The sequence below is a fragment of the Phaethon aethereus genome, assembly GCF_964289735.1.
Source record: "Phaethon aethereus genome assembly, chromosome: 9".
Classification (NCBI taxonomy): domain Eukaryota; kingdom Metazoa; phylum Chordata; class Aves; order Phaethontiformes; family Phaethontidae; genus Phaethon; species Phaethon aethereus.
Genome location: NC_138585.1, coordinates 23,114,296 through 23,131,473, shown reverse-complemented (window position 1 = coordinate 23,131,473; position 17,178 = coordinate 23,114,296). Strand labels below are relative to the sequence as shown.

General features: G+C 47.5%; 1 protein-coding gene across 1 annotated transcript in view; it reads right to left on the bottom strand.

Moving 5' to 3' along the window:
* Positions 1 to 17,178, bottom strand: part of PLD1 (phospholipase D1) — a gene marked incomplete at both ends in the record, with an annotated part of 41,752 nt that overhangs the window by 3,919 nt on the left and 20,655 nt on the right. Inside the window, 9 exons of the mRNA XM_082003765.1 lie at positions 382 to 431; positions 1,865 to 1,978; positions 5,062 to 5,150; positions 6,013 to 6,123; positions 11,160 to 11,273; positions 11,432 to 11,550; positions 11,898 to 12,026; positions 15,142 to 15,358; positions 16,051 to 16,257. Of these exons, the coding sequence (XP_081859891.1) occupies positions 382 to 431; positions 1,865 to 1,978; positions 5,062 to 5,150; positions 6,013 to 6,123; positions 11,160 to 11,273; positions 11,432 to 11,550; positions 11,898 to 12,026; positions 15,142 to 15,358; positions 16,051 to 16,257 (1,150 nt within the window). The remainder of the gene's footprint in view (positions 1 to 381; positions 432 to 1,864; positions 1,979 to 5,061; positions 5,151 to 6,012; positions 6,124 to 11,159; positions 11,274 to 11,431; positions 11,551 to 11,897; positions 12,027 to 15,141; positions 15,359 to 16,050; positions 16,258 to 17,178) is intronic.

Below are 17,178 nucleotides of genomic sequence, written 5' to 3'. Positions count from 1 at the left end.
CCAGAAGCGTGACCCCGCTCAGGACGTTTTCCAAATAACATGATCCTGAGCAGCTGCAGCCACACCGTGCTCCTCCCCGGGGTGCTCCCCTCCTCCAGATCCGGGCTGCATCCAAGCACAAAGTCTGACAAGTGGCCAAGGCTCGCCTGACCTGACAGACCTTGCCATGGGATGACGGCAGAGGAGGAGGTCGTGCACCAGCCCCACGAGCCCATAGTACACGTTGCTGCGAGATGCCCTGGTCCATGCCTGAACCCCTCAGCCACAACAAGCCCACCTTAATAGGAAGCTGAAGAATCCGATTTCTGTGTTATAGATGTAGCCATCAAACAGCAGCATCCCAAGACTAAGCAACATAGAGGAGAGGAATAAAGCTCTTACCCTCTGTCTTCAGCTGGCCCAGGATTGAGTTTTCTCCTCGGCACATGGTCCTGGAAAGAAGGTAGGCAGCCGTCAGCACCGCCGTGACTCAAGGCAACGGCATATGCTGAAGCAGAACCGGGCGAGGTAAATGGCAAACACAGATGCCTCTTAAATACCCCGCGCAAGCAGGAGAAACACGGTGCTTCCAGAGCACACGTTTTTCCCAAACGACTGCTGATACAGCAAGGACTGCTCGTTTCCTAAAGGAGCTCGTACCAATCTGTGTGGGAGCTGGGGAGCTTTTTTGCCTTCTAGAGCACACCGCAACGATGACAAACGTGTTACAAACAGGGCTGCTACTGCCTGTGCCACAGGGCTGAATGGGAAGCGACATCAAGAGAGTCAACGTGCAGAACGGTCAGGGAGTTTGTGTGATTATGGCTGCGATGAAAAAGCCGCAACCAGAATCTCCTTTAACAAAAACCAAAAAAAACCCCAAAACTAAAAAAACCCAACCCAACCCATGGGCAATTTCTAAAGACCTTATGGTTGCCCTTGCAGAAGGGAGCTCAGGCAGAAGGGCTGGGTTTGGGAGACATGCTGCTTTCCTTCTGCTTGTGCCTCCTGCCCCACTTGTCCTTCTGGAGGTGCAGTAGGACCTTTGCAGACAAGGGAGATTTCACTCTGGAGGCAGCAGTAGTCTCCACAGCCTGACTGTGCCCTGGCCATACCATAACACAGCAGCTTTCTGGTAAAACCATCTTGGCCTTGGGCCATCCTGCCTTCCTCCACAGTCCATTCCCAGCACAGGGCTACCCGGCCCTGCTGCATCTCTGTCCTTCCTATGAGACCCACTGGGTTGCAAGTGCCCCCCAAAAATATCCATCCCGGAGCAGGGGAATCACACCAGGGAAGATGTCATTGCCTTTGTGGGGCTGACAGGCAAAGCCAGGCAAAGTCAGGCAAAGTACCAGCCAAGAAGGCAGATTTGGAGACAAAGCCCAGCTAACAAACCCGCAGGGCTGCGTGCTCCCTCCTGGCCGCAGCGGCAATGGGATGCTGCCAGGAGGAACCGCAGTAGAAGCCGTGGCAAGTGCCTACAGGAGAGCACAACTGCCGAGCCGGAGGGTGGGTCCTGGCTTCACCAGCTAAAAGGAAAGCGAATGCCCTTGCCAGTGTTATGCCGCGCGCGGGGAGCGGCTGAGAGTCAGGAATTGGGGATCTGTGTAAGGGATCGGGGGACCCACCGTGCCGGGGCAGAGATTTCCCCGCCTCTGTGGGGGTATGTGCCCGCAGAGCGTGCCGGGCTTTACCCACCGCACTTCCCCGCTGGGCTAGCACTGCCTCACGCAGACCCCGAGGCTAGCAAATAAACGAGCTAAACAACATCCAGAGGATGCTGCGCTGATGGCAGCCGGAGCCTTGGGCACCGCGCGAGGCTGGCGGAGGCGACCGGGGAGGTCTCTGGCAGCCCTGCCCGCAGCGGCGCTGCCTGCGGTACCTGTAGTTGAAGTGCATTATGGCCTGCAGCGCGTTCCCCCCGCCGGTCGAAATGTCTCCTTCGAACCCAGGCAGCAGCGGGATCACCACGTACACTCGGAAACGCTTGTTTTCCCTGAAATGATAGTTTGGGGTAAAATTAGCTGGCAAACGTTACAGCTTTGTACAAGGCGAGTCCCCTCAGTTTCCCTTTCGCTGCGTTGACTGACTTGATTTCCATCCAATGCTACGACACAAATTTTAAGGGAGCAAAGTGTAAAGTGTATTTCCAGTTTCAGGTCTTTATCACCAGTACTTCAGCGAGTGCTCAGACCTTCAGGGGGAAAAGGAATAATCTACTCTCAGCAGACAACAAAAGAAGCTAAAGGAAAAGAAACACATTTTCACTGAAGTTCAAGGGCAGACTAGTTATTTTGCAGACTGTGTCTGCCACTATAAAAGTTCTTTTGAGCACCCTGATATAGCCCAGTCACACGGATACTGGTGCAGACTGGTGCGTACCACTGCCTGGCCAGGCACGGGAAAGATTACAGAGCTACCCCAGGCAGAAGACCAAAGTCTAACCTGACGTTCCCACTACATCCTGGTTTTTAGAAGTCAGAAACATCACAAAAGGTGGAAAAAGCTCCAGGCACAAGCAAGACATTGAACACTCAAGGAAGGCAAGTATTTCACTGACACAGCACAATCCACAAAAATGCAGTTCCAGAGTTCCCCCAAACTAATCCATGTCCAATACTCTAACCCAAATAATGCCCATACCCTAATGACCTGACTCCAAACACAAGCTACTATCCTGGCACTGTCTGGGGCTTTTCTTAAACCCCACCTTCAGGTTTTCTTTGCTGACAAATGCCCAGAGCATCTGCTCTGCCAGGGCCTTCCAGGCACCCCTGGGTGTTGGCAATGCCCTGCCCTGCACCCCAGAGGAGGAGGATGCTCCACTGAAGGGTGCTGCCACTAGATGGCAAACACAGTTTAATCAGGACACCACCATTTCAGGAGCACTCTGAAGATAAGCCAGTCTGCAGTTTTTATTAAAAGCATTCCTTCCTCGGGCAAGTTGTGCCTGTGAATTTAAGGGCACAGGAATTGTGAAGCACTGAGGTCTCACCTGAGCTGGGAAGGAGACAGAGGACCTGAGTTTCTTTAGTTTCAGCCAGCGCTTCCTTATCGCTGTGCTACGCGCTGCAAAGCAGCTTTGGTTTGTCAGCAGACCTCAGAAACAGTTGATGAGGTCTCACCCGTACATGACAAGAGACTTTGAAGCAAAGCCTGTTTGTATCAGGAAAAAGTTCTACCAACAAAAGCATGCCCTGAAAAGCAGCTTGTTTGTCTAAGCCCAGTGTTTATTAAACTTGTTAGAGAACTACCCATGAAAAAAGAGGAAATCAAGAAAAGAACATTATTAATTACATCAGTAGAAAATATTTAGGCTAGAAGAGTGAGAAGTGTACAAGCTTAACTAAAGACCTTAATTTACAGTTAAACATCTGTGTGTCACCTATGCTGTTTTCCCAGTACAGTTTGGAACATGAGCATTATGATACAAACCGTTTCGGTCTGAATTTACTTTTAATCTTAGGCAATGCCAAGCACTTTGGAGTCTGCAGAATTTGAATCTTATATTCAGTTCAGAATCACCGACATGAAGCTGGGATAATATTGCCATAAAATTGGAATAACACAGAAGTGAGCATCACATCTGAAAGCGGGTCACTGAAGAATCCATGCGACTCCCTTTTGTGCTCGACTTTTTGTTATCTGGATAGGATGACAGCCGCTACGTAAAGTTTCTATCACAGGAAAACCGTAACAGATTACCTGGAGAATTTGCTGTGACCTCAGCAGCATCACTAAAAGCAGGCAACCGATGCAAAGGGCTCACGGCAGCCGGCTCCCTAAGGCAGGGAGGCAATCCAGAGCGGCTTTCCAGGCACAGAGATGCCGCGTCCGGCTGCCAGCGCGCCTCGAAGTTGAGACGCAAACGCCAGCAACGCCATTTCCAGCAGCGCTGCCACCACTGGGTGAGAAAATCCACCCCATCTTTTCAACCTTAGCTACTTTCAATTATTTGGGCTATGCATTCCAGCTCACAGGTTACCAGCAACTCCACCCTGTTGCTCTGCCCGGTTGTTAATGGCATAACAGATAACACCCACACTCTCCCAGTTTGAATAGTGCTCCTCTTTCCACAGTGCCTCTGAACAACGCCCGTCTCCTGGCAGCTCCTGTGGCCTTGCAGGTACTGCCTGTACCCCCGTGTCTGCCTGTCTCGCTTTGATTGCCTTTACCCAAGTGGGAATTTCCAAGCTCGGGTACCAAAGAGAGAAATTTCTGCGATTCTGGAGAGAGCACCTCTGGGAAAGCAACCCCTGCACGGCTCTGGACAACTACAATATGGAAAAATGTAATCATTGCAGGAAGTGTCTCCATGCATGGCGAAAAAGTACATGAGAGATGAAAGGAAGAAGTTTAAAAAGTTTTCTGTCTCTCAGCCCAGCAAGACCAGGATACAGTCTTAGACTATGACACATACGTATCTTAAAGAGAGACTGCAGGGAGCAACCTTAAGCAAGGCTGTCCTGGATCAAAGCGAAGGCAAGCCACTACCTGTGGTACTAATGTTAACACAGGGTTAGGCGTGAAGTAAAAGGAGTGTCTAAACCATGGTTGGATTTGATCCGTCCAGGAACAAACGGTGTCCTCTTGCAATGGCTGGAGGTTGTAGATACCCTCTAGCACCTAACAGAAAAAGTTGTTCAAACAATAGCTGAACCCTGCAGTAAAGTCCTCAAAATGTATTTGCTTCCTCTATTTGATGCCAGTCCTCTCTATAGATAATTTAAATAAACCACAAATCCTAGTCCAACCTTCTCACCCATTAACTTGCCTTGCCACACAGTTCAAGGCTGGTTGGCTACGGAGCAAAGGTGTCAGTGAACCGGAGTATAAAGGACTTGTTTTTAAAAAAGTTCCACAGTTAAAAACACATTTGTATCAGGGTAAGTCCAGAAAAATCACTTCCTGGCTGCAAAGAAACCACTAAAGAGTCTCAGGGCTGCAAACGCAAGCAGATGTTTGACCACATCGGTTCTGCATTGGAAGAGCTATTAATAGTCCATTAAGATATTATTTCACATGGCACCATAAAAACGCACCTGGAAGACTTTCATTGCTGTGTTAAGAACAGGTTACCTGTGAGCTTTAAGAATCCTCTGAGCAATTGCATCGCCGACCTTGTTCCAGACAACTTTGTCATCAGCACAGCTAATAAAAAACTGGTTCTGCAGGAAAAGCAAGCAAAGCTACTGTCAGACGCTGCCAGCGATGAAGAAAAAAAATATTTGCAAGCTTTATTTCAGACCAAGAGCAACTAAAGATAGCTGCGTTTGTGTGCCATTTGAGTTGATTCTTTTTTTTTATTAAGTGATGTGTGTGCCTGTGCTTACTTAGGGAATGAACTAGTCATTATTAATCACAGAATCACTAAGGTTGGAAAAGATCTTTAAGATCATCAAGTCCAACCATCAACCCAACACCACCAAGTCCACTAAACCATGTCCCGAAGTGCCACGTCCACACGTTTTTTGAACGCCTCCAGTGATAGTGACTCCACCACCTCCCCAGGCAGCCTGTTCCAATCACACTCCTTAGAAAGTTCACATAAAGACCATCCTAACAAGGCTGAAAAAAACCCAAGAAAAAAGAGAGTAGTTGTCTTTAGCCAGCCAGCACTGAGTCGCTCCGACACAGGAGATTCCTGCAGCTCCAGTCTGTACAGATGCCAGACCAGCCTGTGAGCAGGAGGTCTGGGCATGCAAAGCCATGGAGGGGACAGGAAAACGGGCGCACAGGCCCTGGAAGTTGCTGGCAATTTTCGCAAAGAGGCTCACAAGGGTAGAGATCTACTTTTGTGGGGAGAAGGCTGTCAGCCTGAAGTCGACGGAAACAGCCCCAAAGATTCAGCGCAGATTCTGTATTAATATCCGTATGATGATCTTTTTGGGCCCCTTCCAACTTGACATATTCTATGTGTCTAAATCCATAAAAAATTAAGACCAAATCTCAAGAAGAACAACCCTCCTGATGGCTGCGAGCCATGCCCAGAGCACCAGGACCCTATTGCTTTCCCTCATTGCCACTCACTTCTATATATATGTAGTGCTTGCTGTTTTCTATCACGCTGACGTAGGCGTTGTGGATGGACTCCTCGTGGTATTTAATGCCGGCCGACCAGTCAGCAGCAGAACGGATCACCTGGAAAGCAAGAGATTAACACCTTCAGGCCTCTCCCATCCAGGACAGCACAGCACTGCGACTGAATTATTTAAGAGGCAATGCTCTTCCCTGGCACCGTTCGCCTGTCAGGATTTCACTAAATAAGGTAATACGTGCAACAATTACCATTTATACTGCATTTCTAACAAGGAGACAAGACACTCAAAAATAGTATTAATGTTTTTAATCAAAATATTATTAAGCATAAGTGCCCTGTCCCACTGTTGCGTTACTGCCCGCTCCCATCTGAGCGGCTCTAGGTGTGATAGAAGAGCACAGAAGTCCTGTTCTCACTTAAGGTCTTATGATAAACTGCTTTTAAAACAACCTTAAGTTGTTTCCAAGTTTCCAAGCTTTAGGGGTGCACATCCAAATCAGTGATCTCCTCCCCAGCACTTTTTAAAGCTGGTCTCCAGCTGGGGCGTTTTCCCCACAAAACAGGCGGTACATGATGATACAGTCTGGTAACGCAGGCCATGTCTTTGTCCTGCGTGCTCAAGGTCATTTATTTCTTCTGACACATTTTTGCACAAGATATCCGATTTGTGATGATATGACTTTAAAAATTCATAGCAGTTCAGTTTCCCACACTTATTTCTTGATTTTAAGTGGAAATCCACTTTTAAAGTAGGTATCACGAGATCCCCAGGGCACATTCTCCCCCTGCCTCTTGCAATTTTTGTGCAAGAGAGCCAAACCAGCGAGAGAAAGAGCCGTTGTCCATGCTGGCAGCCAGGCTGAGCAATCCCTGCGGCGGGCAGCTTCCCGTCCCCGACGGCCGGAGATGCTGCGGCATCTCCCGCTCCTGCGCTTTGAGTCAGGAAGTAACTGCGTTGTGCCCCGAGTGACATTTTCCTACATGGAGATGTAGTTTTTAATTAAGTGTTGGCAGAGTACGTGCTCAGGGAAAATAATTACTCGTGATTAGCTTCTGTCTTTAAACATTGTCAAGACAAAAACATTGAAACAATAGCCTTAAAATACCTCAATAGAGCTATTAATTACTGCCGGGGGTCAAGTTTATTCCAGACCAGGGACACACCACCTGATGCAACTCCACCACCACCCAGGCCCATCCCTTCTCTGCCCCACAGCTTCCTGGGGCACCATCCACCCGCCCTTCCCCGCCTTCCTCTTCACCCCTCGACACGCCAGCACCCCAGCTCCCTCTGCTCACCGGGCTGCCCACTCTTACGGCACCATCATCCCTCTGCCCCACCCCGGAGCAACATCTCACTGCTCATCCTAAAAAACTTGCTCAGCATCGCCCGAAAAGCTTATGTCAGGTACAACCTCGAACGCACGTGCGGAGGGAAGAAGAGGTGTCAGAAGATGCTGGCTGGGGCGGCGAAACGGGCGTAAGGTGTTCCAGCTTGGACCTCCTCAAAATAAAGTTATTTCCATCCTGGATCACTCCAGTGGCCAGCACCGATCACAGCACAGCTCTGCGGCCACAATGACAGGTGAGGAGGTGGCAGGACAAGGCCACCAACATTGGTGGCTCTGTGGCCACCGATGGCAGCATTGCACGGATGCGGCACGCACTCCGAGGAAACAAAGCTGTGACTGTGGCACTTGGACAAATACACACCTTGAAGTTTCCTACATGGGCCTTCCCTTACCGCTGATGTTTCATCTCACACTCCTGGACATGTCACCTTCCCGTTGGAGTATTTAAAGTGAGCTGGCTTAAACCCAACCCATTTTCCGAGGGAGAAAAGGCCACACGCTGCCCAACATGGCCCCTACCAACCAGAGCTGGTGTCCCCATGCCCTTTCCTCTCCTCTCACGTCCCTCAATAGCAGTGCTGAGCCGGGCTCGTTGTCTCTTTAACTTCTTTAACCAACACAACAGGAATAATTTGATGTTTGCTGTGGGCTAGTGCATAAATCCTGAACAACGCAAGCTCTCACGCAGACTTCAAAGAGGTAAGGGCGTTAGCTGCTGCCAGAGCATTAAATTTTCATTGCATTTACATCAGGAACTGGGTATTGCCTCACCACATCACATCTTTTGTAGTGCTGGCCTTGGCTGATAACTGCAAACTCTGGGATGGAAATAGAGATGGGAAAAAACCTGGCACCGCCTTTGGCAGACAGCTATTGGACTCTTGAAAAAAAAAAAAAAAAAATCAACGTGCAATCGCATTGCAATTGCAAGCAAAGCCCAGAAGTTCAAATGAAAGAGGAAGAGGGACCATGTCTGACAAACTCGCGGAGCTGACAGGCTCCTTTCCTCCTTCCCAGCCTGTACCTCCACATCGTTTCCCATGCACGCTGCATTCACCCTCCCTGCCCAGGGGAGAGCCTCTGTCCGTGCCGCCCCTGCTACCCCCATGCTCCCCAAACCACTCTCCTGCTCCTCTCCTCTGACAAAGGAGAGCAAAACCATATGGTATCATGAGGTCAAAATCTGTTGCTGACAGGTCAGTGGCTTGGGCTTGCAGCAACATCGCAATCCCCACAGATCCTTTGTGTTTTCCCTTCCTCTGATCTGCCCACAACTGAAGACAGATTGCAAACAAGCTCAGAAACAAGAAAACCAGCAGCCAGAGTTTCTTCAATCACCCCACAGCCAAGGGCAGCCACTGGATGCTGGATTTTACCTCAGGGCAGCAACTTCTGCCTATGAAGTCCCTACCCAGCACCAAAACGGGAATAACGTGGGTTCGACTGTTGGCCAGCCAAAGGACTCAGTATGAAGAACAATATTGCTCTAGTTTGTCTGCTTAAAAAGTTGAAAGATTTCAGGGTATCTGCTTATTTCTGCCCTGGACTGTAGCCACTGAAAGGAGACGTGAGGACCTGCAGCCCTCTGGTCCAAAACTAATATATTGGACAGGCAAGAGGTTGATATTCCATGACTGCAGGAAAGGAGTACCCACGTGGGACGCGCCGATGCACACCCCGGGAGCTCCAGAAAAGGGGCAACCGGGAGGGGGGGGGGGGGGGTTTCAGATCCAGGCTGCAGATGTACTCCCCTCTCCCCACCTCCTGCAGCAGCCTAAATCTGAAGCCTTCATCAGGAGGAGAGCCTGAGCCGCCCACTGACCCGCAGCGGGGACTTCAGGGATGCTCAGGGCACTTGTGTCACCTGGGGATCGACAGAAACCAGGCCAGTGTGAGCACTATGGAGCAGACAGCCAAAATTACAGCGTGCACATGCAAAACCACGCCTCGGAGCTCGAGGACATCGTCCAGAGCTCATAACCCAGCTGGAAGTAGCCTGGGGCCAAGGGACCCACACCCAGGCAGGGTGCACCAGCCTGGGGAGAGGAGCCACCCTCGCCGCTTCCACCATGCTTGGAGCCGCAAATGCTCTTCCCCCAGTCTTCCCGCATACCAGGAAGGCTGGTACATTGCAGGGCAACGTGTTTTCAACCTAACATCATAGAGTTTTATTTATCTGGCTATATGCAGGGCTGGGCTACCCTGACAGGTCTCTGAAAGCTGCAATTTGACATAAATTAGAAATGAGCAAAGTAGTTTCAAATTAATAATTTACGAGACAAACCTGCTCTCCTTCTGCTGTTTATGGCATCACCGAGAACAGCCCCTCATTTCCTGGAATGTATCAGTTATTTGCAATCCCCCAACGATGACGTGACGAGGCCAGCTTTCAAACAGCTCGCCAGCACTCAGCACTGGTGTACGCGGAATTTAGCAGTCACCGTCTGAGCTTCATCCTCCTCTCCCACGGCCCGATGCCCTGAGCCAGCAGCTCTGCAGTACGGACTGAAGGGAAGTTGGACCTTGACTGTGCTCAGTTTAGTTTCTCCTTTAGGAGAAACAGCTTCCAGTTCTGTAGTAAGTAGAGCTTAACTTTTTGCTACAGCAAAGCCCATGATTTAGAAGTTGAGGCTTATCTTGTGGCTTGAGTGCGCTCAGGGGATACAAGCCCCCTCACTTCCATGAAAGCAAAATTTCCCAAAAAGTTGGTGTCACAGACACAGCCGGGGAGGCATTCACAGCCACAGAGAAGCATGATGATGCCTGAAGTGAGACTATTTCTCAACAAGCTGCGAGCACTGTTTTGGAGGCTGATGTAAAATGCCCAAGATCCTCATGCTGGCCATTCCTCAACACCACATGGGGAGGAGCAGACAATGCCCTGGCAACCCACAAACCCAGAAAAATGCATCTTGTTACACCAAGCTTCCCCAAGCGTTGCTGTCACCTGGGAGGACCACTCCTTACGAAGAGCAAAGGCATGCATTTTTCCTGGTTTTGGTCTAATTGATCTTATTTCATATATCTTTCATCCAGAGAGAGACACAATTGTTTTGCTGCTTCAGCATAACTATTTTGACTATGTGTTCTTCAACAAGTCCATGGTGCTGCTGGGTAGCAGTAGTGTTCAATATATGCACTCAATACAGCTAACTGGGTTTTTAAATATAGGTATCTTGGCAATTATGCCTGTGAGGATGATTGTCACCAACGAGACCGTGGGCTGACTGTGCAGAACTGAGGAGGACCCACAGGGCTGAGTGGCTGCATAATAAAATGCAGATGAAGTTCAATGCAGAAAGCAACAGCCCCGAGACTCCACTTAGTGCTGGGCTCTAGCTGACCACTACCCATCTGATCATGGTGTCAGGGGCCTGGTAGACTGCTCTAAGATCTGAAATAAATATTCAGTGGGCAGTCTCAACCCATCAGGCCTTCCCAAAACACAAAAAAATTTAAAAATGTTAAGCATTAGAAGAAAGGCAGAAAACAAAACAGAAAATTACACAGCTATACAACGTCATGATGTTCCTATAACTCAAGTGCTGCAAACAGCTCAGTCCTCTTACCTCAAAGGTAGAGGTATGAATTAATGCACCTCTGTGGAGAGAGTTGAATTATTTTATTGTAATTGAAGATCTGACCACCTATGATGTAAGTTAAATTAAACAAGATTTTTTCATTTTATAATTTCAAGTTCTACAGAGGGTCTGTCAGGCATCGACACTTCCTGCTGGAAACAAGCTCTCTTAGGAGTATGTGAGCAGGAGACCACCAACACCCACCTGAACCGTGGCACAAACAGCCTCGGGCACCTGATACTTCAACTCGTTAGCAGTCTGTTGAGATTTTGGCAACAGGAATGGGTAGGACAGGGATCGGTATTTGGGCTTCATAATCTGCCCAAGGGAAAAAAGCAAAAGAAAAATATTTTTGAAGAGATTGCAACATAGCAAAATAACATAAAAATAATAAAACGCATGCCTAGGGAGGGCACGTGGATGAGGCAGGTTCTGTTTTTACTTCCACGCCCGCAGCAGCGATGCCCGCACCCCACCTTGGTGAAGTTCCAGCGCTGGATGAAGTGTCGGGCGACATCACGGGCAGCTTTGCCGTGCACCACGGAGGAGATGTCATGCCAGGGCATCCTCGGGGTGGTGTATCTGTCAATGAAGTCTATGGGACAGGAAAGCACATTTGGATCTCCTCAGACAAAGGACGTGAATGTGGAAAAGTGCGGCGTCCCCCTCCTCAAACTGAAGCTTCTGAGACTTGGCACCAAGGGCTGCGCAGATCAATTTAGATTTATCATGCAATCGCTGGCAGTCCAAGTCCACGGACTGTAACAGCATAATTGGCCCTAGAACTTCTCAAAGGGACTTCTGCTGCTTCTTCCTAGCAGCCAACCAAAATGGCCTCATTACCTCTGGCTCAGAAGCATGAAAAAATACGGTCTGAGACTGAAAAGGTGCGGAATGGGGTTTAGGGGAAGGTAATGACTTCCAGGATGCAAAGGCACTTACCAGCAAAAGGTTTGTCAAGTTGAACCCAGTCTTTAAAGACGAAGTTGCAATAGTCTTTTCCGTGCCAGAACCTGGTTTCCCCAAGCAGCTCGCCAACGCCTGTCTTCAAGCTGCGAATGGATCCTTTATCTGTCACAGGCAAACAAGATAACAAAAACACACTCTCCAAAGTCATGGCTGTCCATCGCACACGCTGGCGAGAGACTCACTGCCATGGCAAAGCATCGGCGGGACCTGCCAGTCCCAGCTGGCTGAAGCTGTTTGCTCCCTAGTTTCCCTGTTGCTTTCAAAGGATGCATATTAGTATTTTTCTTTGCTATTTTAATATTTGTTATACAATCAGGACAGGTTATATATAGGAGACTGTTATGGAAACATAAAGCAGCTGCTGAATCCCCTCTACACTAGACTAAAAAAATTCCCCTATAATAATTTGTCTTTCCACAGTCCTGTGACACCTAAGCGTTAGCAAGTGGGAGTCCACTCCCATCTGCGACTGGCCTTAGCGGATATATGTACAGGTACGTCACATATATCACCTACTTAACATATTTTAGAGCACTAACAAACTAATTCAAACTTCTCTGCTAGAGGGTTTATGATTTTAATTCTATAGCAGGGTGTATCTCCTGTTTTTATTAACTAGAATGAGAGGAAGCTCATGTTCCCTCTTTAAATATTGTGGGGGGGTTGTGTTTGTTTTCTCCAAATAACAATGTTATCTTTTGATACAATTTTTACATGGTGAACAAATAGATCCTGAATTCCAAATTGATGGTGATTTAAATGCTCTAAAATATTGTACACAGGGATATTCCCTCCTAACAAGATCCTTTTTCTACAGCACATATTTTGGGTGCAGGGTGAACTTTTTCCTCTCTCCTAAAAAAAAAACCCAAAAATGTTGGCCTAGACCATAAACGTTTAACTAGCATTATTTCCTGGCCCTGAGAGCAGCCTTCATCTACTGTACAGCAAACACTAGCGCAGTAATTACACAGTAACATGCCAACAGCAGAAGCCTTCTCCTCACCCAACCACATCACCAGGTAACCATGAAAGCCCTTTAGCACAAAAAAGCCCTTTCAACGCTCAACAAAATACACATCGGCAGCAGCGCAACAAGACCAGTTTACACAAAGCAAGCCCTGCCAGCACTGCCGTAACCCCACCGAGCCGAGCCAAGCCATGCCAAAAACGCCATGCGGCAGGTATGCACCACAGCTGCCTTGGGAGGCTTGAGCTTCTAGTGAGAGTCCAGGTGGAGCTGGGGAATCGCTGACTCCGCATGCTCCAACAGGAATGGGTGGGACACGTCGTCCGGCCAAAACAGACTTCACGTACTGATGACTTCGATGACTGTACACTGACTCATGAATGAGCACGAGGTGACCACAGGGGAGACTGCACTTCATTTCCATGAATCAAATGCATCTGTTCCTTGTTACCTGCCGCTACTTTGTAACCAATATTTCATAATTGGCAATTAATGCCTTAGGGGAAGACATTAGCAAGAAGAAGATGTCAAAGAACTGCTCCTCACTCCATGCCGGAACTCAAAGGCATCTCGATGAGGTACCACAGTGAAGCGGGCCCTTTCGACACCAGTCCAGAGATCAGAACAGCTCAGAGCTCATAACCACCCAACTCCTTTCTCAACTGAGTATGCTTTCATTGACTTTAATAAGGGGCAAAAGGGGTGGCCCCTCAAGTCTTAATCCAAAACACAGGTCTGGCAGCAGCCACTTTGCTGTTTCCTCTCTCTGTTTGCATTTGTCTTCCTGCATCAGGCTTGTTTTAAAATATCCAATCCAGAAGTTTCCAATTCCAGTAATAAGCCCCTTTCTTTACAGGAAGGGAGCTGCTGACATAATCATATACCAAAATCAGAGCTATTTCCTCAACTGTTCCCTGCTGTCAGTATTGCAAATTTGTTTGGGTTTTTTATTTTGGGGGTTTTTTTTGGTTGCTGTTGTTGGATTTTTAAATTATTATTTATTTATGCTGTGGTTTTTGAAGCTTATGGAGAAGGCTTTTCTGCCAGGATGTCCTCAGGATGGGTGCTAAGGACAGTGCGAGAACAATAAGCAGCGAAGGCTGATCCTGGCACCCAACCTAACTCTCACCATCATTACAAAGCAAAAATATCAGCAGCTAAAGCCTGAAGGGGTCTGCACCTCCATCTTCCTCCACTTACCCTCATGAGGCTCAGAGAGCCCCTGTTTGGATTCACTGTGGTGATGGAACATTTTCAGATGGGGCTTTAAAGTCTGGATTATGTTCGGTTGACTTCTAGTGGGGTTACAGTAACCTGCAGAAAGGCAAGATGCTCTATTCACAGCAAAAACCCACGTCCACTTCTGCTACGCTGGTGCCTAATCCTGTCTGAAGGCACTTGCACGACAGGAGCTCAAACGAGACGTCAGTTTGCTGAAACTACAAGTGACCAACAGGCAAAGGACCAAATTCAAAACCTGGCTGGTTTTAAATCAGACATATGGAAGCTGCAAAGCCATGGTCATATCCTGAGCTGACTGCAAACAATGCTCCAGCAAGGCTTCCTCCAGCCACAGGCAGGAGTGAGACCTGTAGGGAGTGATGGAAACTCAAGTAAGTTCCCACCACAAGCAATATAGAGCTTCAGCAGCTGAGGACTTCAGGAACTGATTTCAGGAGGGACTCCATGTTAGAACAAATGTCAATTTTAGCTTTGAAGCTGTTTTTCATGTGGAGAATTAAAAGCTGCATTCAAATATTCAACTGTTGAATAGTCTCTCCTCTCTAGTAAGTGTGTAAATTGGGAATATTTCCATTTAAGTGAACTGATTTAAACCTAGGTAACACTAGCCTATGAGAGGGGATAATCACATTCAGAAACTGTTTTGCTTGTTATAATAAATACAAGTTGAAAAATGAAAGAGTCAGTTCTCCCTTGCAGGAACAAAAATTTTCCAACAATATAAACAGTAGGTATCGTGTACACTACATCACATCATCTGATGGCTGATGACAATTGTTAATTAACTAAATGCAAATCCATGTAAAACTTTTCGTGTATATTTTGCAGTGACACAAATTAACATATTGAGTACACATAGTTATCATTCTGATAGTTAAGAAATTCATCGGCTTTCCTTCCTTACAAAGGACACATTACCCTAGAAGCTATGTGAATCTGCATGTACACCCACCCACCCTCCACACATGCTTTAGGTATATTGTTTAGTTGAAAAACATTACTTACTTGATTCACTGTCTATGCTGCTGATGCTGTCAGCGTGGTGCATGCCGTGTTTATGGAGATGCTTGTAAATACTGAACCTTGAAAACTTTTTGGCTTTTCCTACTCCTTTCATTTTTGATATGTCTGGGGCATCATCAGCATCCCTCTGGAACAAGTGGCTTTCTGGGGACAGAGCTTGAGATTGCAGGGGGACACGTTCAGATGACTCCGCTACAGACTTAAAAGACACAAGACATTGCTGCAGGTTATGTATGGAGAGGTTCCCCTTTAATTACAGCTGATTATGCAGATCAGCGAGAATTGATTCAATCAGAAACAACCACCAACCAAATTTTGCTCCGTAACAAAGACACACTTTGGTGGGACTACTGAATATTTTGAGGGAGAGAGTCTGTACCGAGGAGGCACTCGACAGAAAAACCTATTAATGTTAGCAGTCCATTCTTCAATCCCATGAATTTACTCTGCATTATTATTCCCCTTGAAATTCTCACAAATTTAGACCTCTACATTTTTTTAGAGATACGTGGTTGCATAGAGACCCTGGTTAGCAGAAAGCTCAGCAAGCAAGTCACCTGCTGAAGGCCTGAGTATCCAGAAGTTTGGAGCACTCTGCAGGTGCTTACTGTACATTTCTAGCTAATTTTTATTAAGAACGTAGCCTCCAAATGGTGTCTGCTCCAAGCTCCAGGGGAAACCCAGCCTATCTCCATGCCTAGCAAGGGCTGGTCAGGATCTAGCCCTAAAGAGTCACTCAGTACTCAGGTACTTCCTCCTTCCCATTACTATCCTTCTTTAAACCTCCTGAACCCAACCCTATGCTTAGAAGCGGACACAGCTTGTTCATCCCCACCGCAAACCTGACGCACAGATGTTGAACATGGCCACCAGCTGAGCAAGCTCACTTACTGCCAGGTTGGTCGTCGACACCGACTTCACTGCTGCCATTCGTTTGACGCTTCCCACATCGGTCAGGCGATGCTCGTCATCATCCCACCTGCCGTACGCCAAGTCGATGCCACCCACAAATGCCACGGACTGGTCAACGATGACGAGCTTCTCATGGTGGGCCCAAAGGTAAACAGAGGAGGACACATGGTCTGGATGTCTCATCACCTGAGGAGAAAAACAGCACTTGAGCTCAGCATCATTGCCCAATTTACATCCCTCCAGCCCAAGAGCTGCCCAGGTTTTTTTTTTTTTGGCTGCTCAGGATGATGGGGAAACACTGGAGTTTTTAGAAGATGCCTCCACACAGACTGCTGTAATTACTGAAGCTACATGACTCCTCCCTAGTTGGGCTCAGCCTTAGAGGCAAGCAGGTGCTTCTCCACGATGCGGGTATTCCCGAGCAGCGACGGTTACCGATGCTGGGATAGGTCACGCTTACAGCAACAGTGTTCATAAAAGGACTATAGTCAAGAAAACTGCTTCAACAAATAAAATCATGCTTTCAGTAGAGCTAGAATAGCTGAGCCTTCAAACACAGAGCCTGCTCCAAAAGAAAACAACATATTGGTGATCTGACTCACTTCTTTGGTTGTTGCCACTACACAAGTGAAATGAAAAGTTGGCTGGTTTTTTCCCCCATTTAAAAATCAACAAGTTGTTTGACATTTGTTTATGAGATTCTTTTTAACATGTGTTTATGACAGTAAATTCTACATCAAAGCATACCATATATAGTTTTATTTTTTAATGTTAGAGAGGACCCATTAGACCAGCTTCCTGGGGAAAAGCTGGAGTTTCACCTGGCTGCTCCCAAGAATCTGCTACACAGCTAGCACATATCTTCTAGTTACACCTTCCAGTCTTGCTGTGAAGATGGTGGTGAATGGATGCTTCCGTTCTCCATGACAACTCATCAACTGACAATAAATCTATTACTCTAGCCGTTTGTTAATCACTCTTCTGAGTAACATATCTTATTGCTCATTAAAATGTATATGTCCCTAATTTCAAAAGACTGCATCTAACCTTATCTACTGGTTTGTATGCCACAACTCGTTTTCTGCTCGGTGGCAAAGCAGCAGGGGA